Source organism: Humulus lupulus, chromosome 2, assembly GCF_963169125.1.
Source record: "Humulus lupulus chromosome 2, drHumLupu1.1, whole genome shotgun sequence".
In the NCBI taxonomy this organism is placed as follows: Eukaryota; Viridiplantae; Streptophyta; class Magnoliopsida; order Rosales; family Cannabaceae; genus Humulus; species Humulus lupulus.
The window spans coordinates 169,391,523-169,401,343 of record NC_084794.1 but is presented as its reverse complement, the minus strand read 5'-3'; the positions used below and the strand labels follow the sequence as shown (position 1 = coordinate 169,401,343).

General features: G+C 35.9%; 2 protein-coding genes across 3 annotated transcripts; both read left to right on the top strand.

Moving 5' to 3' along the window:
• The first annotated feature begins 328 nt into the window (after positions 1–328).
• On the top strand, positions 329–5,305 carry LOC133818703 (pentatricopeptide repeat-containing protein At4g33990). 2 transcript variants are annotated; one of them, XM_062251736.1, is made up of 4 exons: positions 329–399; positions 549–615; positions 1,992–4,957; positions 5,276–5,305. In XM_062251736.1, exon 3 carries the CDS (start codon positions 2,114–2,116, stop codon positions 4,448–4,450), a length of 2,337 nt encoding a protein of 778 aa, XP_062107720.1. In that variant the 5' UTR covers positions 329–399; positions 549–615; positions 1,992–2,113; the 3' UTR covers positions 4,451–4,957; positions 5,276–5,305. The 2 variants fall into 2 exon arrangements, with proteins under 2 accessions (XP_062107720.1, XP_062107719.1); XM_062251735.1 differs by having other exon boundaries at positions 335–403.
• LOC133818704 (pentatricopeptide repeat-containing protein At5g16420, mitochondrial) lies at positions 549–7,774 on the top strand. The gene is made up of 3 exons (XM_062251737.1): positions 549–615; positions 5,276–5,347; positions 5,888–7,774. Exon 3 carries the CDS (start codon positions 5,957–5,959, stop codon positions 7,538–7,540), a length of 1,584 nt encoding a protein of 527 aa, XP_062107721.1. The 5' UTR covers positions 549–615; positions 5,276–5,347; positions 5,888–5,956; the 3' UTR covers positions 7,541–7,774.
• The last annotated feature ends 2,047 nt before the right edge of the window (positions 7,775–9,821 follow it).

Here is a 9,821-nt window from a genome sequence, read left to right as displayed (position 1 = left end):
GAAGAGAAGAGGAGAAGAAAAGAAGAACGAGGGGGAGAAAATTTGTGCCAGGGACATATTGGTAGACATTTGTTTTCCCAGCATATTTTTTTCCAGAGTATTGTTTATGTTGCGTGTAGTGTATATGTTGGAGTGATATCCCATCGAGAAGGCCTAAGCAGCTTACCCGCGCATCCCCTCCCCCTCTCATCTCTCGGACGGACTCTCTATCTCTCACTCTAAACTAACCCTGAAAGCGCCGCCGCCTCCTCTACCCATTAACTCACTCAGCCGCCTGTCCCTCGTCGTACATCTTCACCTCTTGCTGCCGACGGTTCCTTCTCGTCACTCACTGGCTCGCACGCACGTCTTGCAGCTCGCTCACCCTCACTTTCTCTCATATTTTGATTCAAGAAGTTGGTCAGTAAGTGAACAAAATCTACCTCGTCCACAGTTTTACTTATCTTATTGATTTTAACGAGATACTCAAACAAAAAGCAGTTTGATTGCCTTAGTTTATCTGATTTATTGGTTTGTCTCCCACTCTAATTTAAGTTATTATATTTCAGATATGGAGGAGGATAGATTCTAAAAGCTGGTGTTTGGTTAGCTTGGTTTGATATTATTTAACTTCAGGTATTTTTTCTTATCTTTGTTACGCTGATTTTGAAAATATAAATATTGTTTGTTTGTTGCTGCTAGGTGAAATTAATTAGTGAATGTTGGCTTGTATTGGTCTATTTGTAGTGAGTTAGAAGCTTATGTGCTGTTATATTGGACTGAACAATAGGCTTCTGTGTTGTTTTATTGATTAGGGGATGATATAAGCAAGGCAAGCATGTTCTCTAATTATTTTTGTCAAATCTTTTGTGTGTTAAGTAATGAAAATGGATGATCATGTGGATGAAAGTCCTATAGTTAACCCATTATCCATTGAACCTCAATATCAAGATAATACCGTTACAGATTATGTCAAATAAAGGGTACAAGGAGAGATAAACCTTCTTTTCTTAAAAAATGACCATCTATAAAGAACATTTTACCAAATTAAAAGGGTGTGTGATGTAATAGATCCTAGGTGTATGTGTAATTACTGTGGGAATGATTACTCACGTGATCCTAAGAAACGCTGGACTAGTATTTTGTGGAATCATTTTAAGCATGCTTCTGAATTTACGTCCTTCATGGTTGATGAGAAAAAAACAAAAAGCTTAAGTTTTGAACCATTAAATGGAGAAAAGGAAGGTGAAACAAATTCAGTGGCAGTGCTATATAAAAATAAAATAAGCTTGTAGGCAAGCGCTCTCAAAATATGTTGGGTAAGCCGAATTGTTGCTTAGACATATTGAGGGCGAAAGTTGTAGACAATTTGTGAGAACACTACAACCTAATTTTGATATTGCTTCTAGAATGACAGTTGTTAGAGGTATCTTGAAGGTATATTTAGAGGAGAAAGTTAAGTTGAAAACCATTTTGAAACATGAGAGAGTTTCAATTACGACTGATACTTGGACTTTAATTCAACTCAAGCCCAACCTGAGAAATCCACATGTACTTAACCGAAAACTTGAGGCCCATACCCAAATTAAAATTGAATCTAATTGAGTGGGTTTCAGAGTTACACTCATCCAAAACTGAACCCGATTGATGTGCACCCCTACTTATTCCAAATTAATGAATCTTTAAATTTTGATTTTTATATTAATTATGAATCAGTCAAGTAATGGAGTCCCTCTCTCCGCCCCTGGTTGTTGTTCCTCTAAGCTTCTGTGTCACACTAAGACAATGTTATTTTGAATATAACTTGCCATGTTGGAATTTGGATTATTTCCTTTAGTCATTAGTTTGTAAATCTGTATATTTTATAATTAATAAAATATTCTTTTTCTTCAAACTAAATTCGCGCCCAATAATGCCTAGGCATGTGTATTGGTGTCTAGTTGCTCTTGTACAAAAAATTTCTAAAAGTTGTAGGGGTCCTTGCAGTTCTAATGTTGATACCTTGGTTTCAGATTGTTGTGTGCATGCAAAGGAAGGCATTTTTTACCAAATAACTACCCTTATCTCAAGCTCACTGATCATTTATTTTGGCGGCGATAGCTACATTGCAATTTCCTTTTAATAACTTCTGAAAATGAGAATAGAAAAAATAAATTTTGATCTTCTATTTATATCCTGCACAAGAGTGCACTTTGCCAAGCGCCTCCATGCACTTCTTGTGGTGTCTGGGAAGGTTAAAGACATGTTTGTTTCAGCCAAGCTTGTAAATCTTTATTCTTACCTTGGTGATGTATCTTTCTCCCGCCGCACTTTCAATGAGATACCAAACAAGGATATCTATACATGGAACTCAATGATATCTGCTTATGTACGCACATCTCGTTTCCGTGAAGCTTTAGATTGTTTTCACCAGTTCTCTTTCACCTCTGGTCTTCAACCGAATTCCTACACTTTTCCTCCTGTCTTAAAGGCTTGTGGAAATCTAATTAATGGAAAGAAGATACATTGCCAGGTTTTGAAGTTGGGTTTTCAGTGGGATGTCTATGTTGCTGCTTCTTTGATCCATATGTACTCACGGTTTGGTTTGGTTGCCATTGCTCGTAACTTGTTCAATGAGATGCCAGCTCGAGATATAGGTTCTTGGAATGCAATGATTTCTGGATTATGTCAAAATGGGAATGCTACAGAGGCTTTAGATGTTTTGAATGAAATGAGGTTGGAGGGGGAAAATATGGATCCTCTAACTGTTGCAAGCCTACTCACTGTTTGTGCACAATCAAATGACATGTTAAGTGGAATGCTTATTCATTTACATGTCATAAAACATGGCTTGGAATTCGACTTACTTGTATCCAATGCACTGATTAATATGTACGCAAAATTTGGTTGCTTGGTCAATGCTCTAAGGGTATTTAATCAAATGGCTGTAACAGATTTGGTTTCGTGGAACTCAATTATCAATGCATTTGAGCAGAATGATGATCCGACAACTGCACTTGGATTCTTCAAAAAGATGCAGCAGATTGGCATTCAACCTGATTTGTTAACTCTATTAAGTTTAGCTTCCATTGTTGCTCCGTTAGCTGATTGTCAAAAATGTAAGTCTGTTCATGGGTTCATTCTAAGGAGAGGTTGGATTATGGAAGGTGTTGCCATTGGAAATGCAGTTGTTGACATGTATTCAAAATTGGGTGCAATAAATTATGCTCATAGTGTTTTTGAAGGACTTCCTACCAAAGATGTGATTTCGTGGAATACTTTGATCACATGTTATGCTCAAAATGGTCTTGCAAGTGAGGCAATTAAAGTATACAACACAATGGAGAAATGCGAAGAGTTAAGTCCAAATCAAGGAACTTTAGTGAGCATCTTACCAGCCTATTCCCATCTTGGAGATGTGCACCAAGGGATGAAAATTCATGGTCGGGTGATCAAGAACAATCTTCATATGGATGTCTTTGTGGGAACGTGCCTGATTGACATGTATGGAAAATGCGGGAAATTAGATGATGCAATGTCATTGTTTTACCAAGTGCCTAGAGGGACCTCAGTACCTTGGAATGCCATCATTTCTTGTCATGGACTTCATGGGCATGGGGAGAGAGCTTTAAAATTGTTTGAAGATATGTTGGACAAGGCAGTGAAGCCAGATGGTGTTACTTTTGTATCTTTGTTGTCAGCTTGTAGCCATTCAGGTTTGGTTGATATGGGTAAACATTATTTCCACTTGATGCAGGAAAAATATGGGATCAAGCCCAGTACTAAGCACTATGGCTGCATGGTGGATTTGCTTGGTAGAGCTGGTCATTTAGAGGCAGCATCTGATCTTATAAAGAGTATGCCTGTAGAACCTGATGCTTCTATTTGGGGAGCTCTTCTAGGTTCTTGTAGAATACATGGAAATGTTGAGTTAGGTAAATTTGCTTCAGATCGGTTGTTTGAAGTTGATTCGGAGAATATTGGTTATTATGTCTTGTTATCTAATATATATGCAAATCTTGGAAAATGGGAAGGTGTGGATAAAGTTAGATCACTAGCTAGAGACAAGGGATTGAGGAAGACTCCTGGGTGGAGCTCCATAGAAATCAACAACAAGGTTGATGTCTTTTACACTGGAAACCAAACTCATCAAAAGTATCAAGAGATATGCACAGAATTGAAGGTTATGACTGCTAAGATGAAAAGTCTCGGTTACATTCCTGACTACAACTTTGTGTTGCAGGATGTGGAAGAGGATGAGAAGGAAGAAATTCTATCCAGTCATAGTGAGAGATTAGCCATTGCTTTCGGAATTATTAGTACTCCTCCTAGAACTCCTATTAGGATCTTCAAAAACTTGAGAGTATGTGGTGATTGCCACACTGCAACTAAATACATGTCCAAAATAACTGAGAGGGAGATTATTGTGAGGGATTCCAATCGTTTCCATCACTTCAAGGATGGAACTTGCTCTTGTCGGGATTATTGGTGACCGTGCTCTTCAACATACCAATGAATACTATTATCTTTTCCTTCCATTTTTTCTAAAATTGTTGTTACCAACTGGAGGTATTATATGGTATTTTACCAGTCTCTTTGTATTATAACTATATAGTAGGTGACAATTACCTGCTATCGTCTTAATACAAGTTCTGTTTCTTTTTTAAAAAAATATTGTCCCCAACTGGATGTATGCGCCACTAGAAGTAGCATGGTAATGGTGCATAGTTGGGAAAAAGACACCAACTAACCAATCAATTTGATCTGTTGACAAAGCCAACAAAAAGAAACACTGATGCATATTGAATCTCCGAGTCTGCCTTATTCTAGTCTCCAGAGTTTGTCCCCTCTACCTGAATCCTGTTGGGCATGTAGGTGCTCCAATTTTCAGGATACAAGTTGAAATATATAGACTGAACTGCTCTGTCAAACCATATTCCTTTTACAAAGTAAATGTATGACTATGGGAAGGTACAAGACCCATATTTATTGAAATGAGGTGGGGTTTTTGGATTGTTCATTTACTTATTTTATGATGTTTACTATTTCAGTGCCTTGTTATGAATATTAAAAAAAACTAGCAATGGAACATCTTCTACTGAAAAAATTAATTCACTTGTATATGAATTTTGATTCTGCATTATTATACTGAAATATCATCAATCCCTGTTTTTTAAGTGTTGTATCAAGTCACTGCATATCAGGAAGAAAATATGATTATTTCACTACATCAACTTCAATGGTTCCTTTTTCTAAAAAAAAAATTCAAAAAATTGATTTATCTCTTAAAACAATTATGTTTCTTATTTTGTTACAGAGGGAGAGGAAGCATTTAAAGGATTATTCACGAATGCACAGGAGTGGTTAAGAAACAATTTGTGCTGCGAAGGTAAAGCTGAATCCTATGCTTTCACTTTTGAGTGACAGTTTAGAAAATTGTTTCAGAATTAATGGAAATTCTAAGCTGTATACTAATTGTAACTCAAGATTCACTATTGGTGATTGTAGGACATTATTAAGAGAAAAAAATGAAGTTCAAGATAATGGTTGTGATACTTCTTAGGTGGTGTCAAGGGGAATCCTTGGAAATTTATGGCTCCACTTTTTTTAGTCACATGCACATAAGGAAAACCGATGGTTTCAAAATCATATTCTATATTATGTCTATCTAATGCTTACTGTTCTAGTTGGTATCATTACACTTTCATGCTTCATGGAATTTTCTAACTACCCAAAAGCAAAACAAAAATGTGAGAAATAAAACAAGAGATGAGCTTCAGTTTTGAATGATAATCCAAAACAAAACATTTGAGCTCAAAATAAATGGCTTTTGATACTTTGTTGGATTGTTTTTGTTTGATCAAGTACACTTGGTTGAATTGGATTGTTAAAGAGGATTAAACCTGTTGTTTGCTAATAATGCATGCAGGGTGTTAGGAGCTTTCCCAGGAGAAAGAAGTAGCATATTGTAACATTAATCTTATAGTACAACATCAGCATGTTCTGTTGCCACCTCCTTAAGTTGAAATTGAAGATCACCACCATAGAAATTGCTAGTGTCACCATCTGTTCCCTATGCACCAAGCCATCGTATATTGTCACTCCTCCTATCAAGCCATGGCCCCAGCGCCTTTACCCTAAGCGCTTGGTCTCCATTCTTACCTGCCAGCAGAACCTTGATCTTGCTCTCCAGATCTTCCATTATGCTGGTGACTTTCATCCTGGCTTCTCCCACAACTATGAAACCTATCATGCCATCATCCGCCGCCTATCTCGTGCCCACGCTTTTCCAGCTGTTGAGGGCCTCCTTTCTGACCTTCGTAAATCCCACCTTAATTGTGGTGAAGACCTCTTTATTACTGTCATTCGTAGTTATGGACTTGCCAGTCGCCCCAAATGTTCACTGAAAACCTTCTTACGGATCCATGACTTTGGTGTTCAGCGTTCAGTTAGATCCTTGAACTGTTTGTTGAATGCTTTGGTTCAAAACAAACGTTATGATTTGGTCCGCTGGGTGTTTGAGAATTGCAGGAATAAGTTTGGAGTGGTGCCCAATGTGTTTACTTGTAACATTTTGGTCAAAGCACTATGCCACAAGAATGATTTGGAGAATGCGCTTAAGGTGTTGGATGAAATGCCCAGCATGGGTATGGTCCCTAATGTGGTCACTTATACTACCGTTATAGGTGGTTATGCTATGCGAGGTGATATGGTTGGTGCGGAGAGGGTTTTTGTTGAGATTTTGGATAGGGGGTGGCTGCCTGATGCTACTACATATACCATTTTGATGGATGGGTACACTAAACAAGGGAGGTTGGCTGATGCTATTAAGGTGATGGATGAGATGGAAGAGAATGGAGTTCATCCAAATGAAGTTACTTATGGGGTTATGATCAGAGCTTATTGTAAAGAAAACAAGTCTGGTGAAGCTCTTAATTTGATTGGGGATATGCTTGATGGAAAACACATACCAAGCTCTGCGCTTTGTTGCAAGGTGATTGACGTGCTGTGTCAACAAGGGAAGGTGGAGGAGGCTTGTGAACTGTGGAAGAAACTTTTGAAGAACAATTGTACCCCGGACAATGTTGTCTCTAGTACGCTCATATATTGGCTTTGTAAGGAAGGAAAAATATGGGAAGCCAGGAAGTTATTTGATCAGTTCGAGAGGGGTTTAATTCCAAGTATTTTGACTTACAACACACTTATTGCTGGAATGTGTGAGCAGGGAGAATTGTACGAAGCTGGGAGATTGTGGGATGACATGGTGGAGAAAGGTTGTGCACCTAATGCCTTTACCTATAATATGTTGATAAAAGGATTTTGTAATATTGGAAAGGCACAGGAAGGGATTAGAATTTTGGAGGAAATGTTGCTTAAAAAATGTTCGCCTAACAAGTCGACTTATACTATGTTGATTGATAATCTCCATCATAGTGGAAAAGAAGAAGTCGCAAAGATTTTTTCATTGGCATTGTCAAGTGGAAACATTGACAATGATTGCTGGGATCTTTTCTTTGCCAAGATGGTTGGAAATTTGGATACTGGAGTAAATATTCTTGACAAGATTTTGACAGATTGTTGATCAAGAGGTTGCTTTATATATTTAATGCTTTTACCTATGACATGGTGATAAAAGTATTATGTAATACAGACATAGCACAAGAAGGGATTTAAGTTTTGAGGTGTGTCAACTCTTTTTTTATTTCCCTCTTACACATTGGATGCAGTATTTCAGCTCCCTTACAATATCAATTAACGAAGATCAATTCTGTATATATTTATATATTTGAAGTTATATGGTAAATCCACGTTATTATGATTGTCTTGAAACTATAACATAATCCTTGAAAAATAATCAACAAATAATTGTTCCAGAGTCCCTCTTATTTTGTAATCCTCAAGTAGTGAAGGAATTTCAAGCTCTTGTACCTGTGTTTGTTGCTATAAAGATAGAAGTTATCATGAGGAATTCCAGCCATCTGAAGCGGCTATGGGAATGAAAACGGGCTTAATGATATATGTTAGAGACAATTCCAGCCAGTCTGTTCAACAGCACTCAAATCAGAGTCTACTTAGAAAGAGTTCAAGACCATTTCATTAGCAGCGTAGTAGAAAATGCAGACATTGTCAAGGAACAGCTATAGCTCCTTGTAGAAGAATTATGGAGCATGAACATTGGCTGCCTGAAACAATGTGACTCAGAGAACAGTGCTAGCTCTTACCATGAAAAGGCAATTCATTTGATGAAGTGCAGACATTTCTATCCCTGTTTGTGTTTAACTTCTCGGAGATTTACAGATTTGTTAGTTGTTACTTTTGTAGGTCTGTTGTATTTATTTGATTGACAGTTTAATCTTTATGCCGTTTCGTCTGAGGGAGTTTGCCAATTGATACAAACGTATTTGCCATTTCAAGGTTTTACCTTTTTTTGGTCTTTAATTACACTTTCTCAGGTAGTCATCTAGATATGTTTTTGTTTGCACGATTTAATACTTGCTTGTACTGTCAAACGTTGCTACCATTTTTCCCAAGCTCCCAAGCATTGAGTGTTTTGTAGTTGTCAAAGTTGTTTTCTGTTAGAGAGTCCCACATGAAAGTGTGTGGGAACTTAATACTACTTCAATGGTCACCAATTAGAATTAGTTTTGAGATGAAACTGAAATTCAAACTTCTTACCATACCTTCCATACAAAAAGGCTATTATTTGGTGAGAGAAGTTCCAAAGAGGCTCAAATAAACAGAAAGCTCTTATCATAGAATTACATTTTATATGAGATTTTGAATAGTGCAAAAATATGTTTTTTTTTTAAAGAATTTTCACTTTTATAGGTTTATTTTCTCATATTTCTGTATAAAAATTGGTTTATGCCATAGTTTTATTCTTAATTAAGTTTTATTCATTTAGAATGGTATGTTTGTAATTTGATTATTATTTTTTTAGCTTATTTGTTTTTTTTATATTATTTTTATATAACTAATTTTATATTAAATTTTTCTTTGGTTGTTTTGTAATTTTTTTTTAATATGAATTGTGTTTATTTATTATAAATATTTTTTTCCTTTTTTTTAGATTGTACGTTTTTTTTTTCAAATCCTGGGTAAAGTAACCAATTACTTGATTGATTTTTGACAATTATGTAAAAAAAAATCATAGAGCTAGGTTAAATAATGTGTACCACGAGGAGTAACTAGTTACCTTGAGAGAAGTAACATTCTGTCATAAGAGGGGTAACTAGTTACCATAAGAGGGGTGAAGGGTTACTCATATTAAATATGAAAAGAAACATCAAATTTGAATGAAAAAGAGGAAGAATACTTCATTAAAAAAGGAAGAATAAGTAACTATGAGTTTAGTAACATAGGTAACCAGTTACCGTAAAGAACCTAGAAATATATACACACATCACAATGTGAAGGTAACTAGTTACTCCCAGAAATATACACACAAAAAACGTGAAGGTAAACAGTTATCCCCAGAAATATACACACAAAGAACACGAAGGTAACCAGTTACCACATATCTGAAGATAGAAAAAAAATCAGATCAAACCCATTTCCCTTCTCTCCCATCTTCTTCATATAATTTTTTTTTTCTAGATTTGAATGTTCCCATCAGGGTAATTAGTTACCCATTCACGTTTTCATATTTTTATTAGTTTTTTTCCAAATTTTAGTGTTCTTATAAAGGTTACAATAAAAAGAAAATTCTGGAAAAATTGGTTTGAATTTTTTTACACATGTGGAAAAAACTATAAAAAAAATTACAATAAAAAAATAGTAAAATAATTATGTAATATTAAAATATATGTGTAAAAAAAAGGAAAAAAAATCGAATGAGAAAAGAATAAGTACAAAAAAATGAA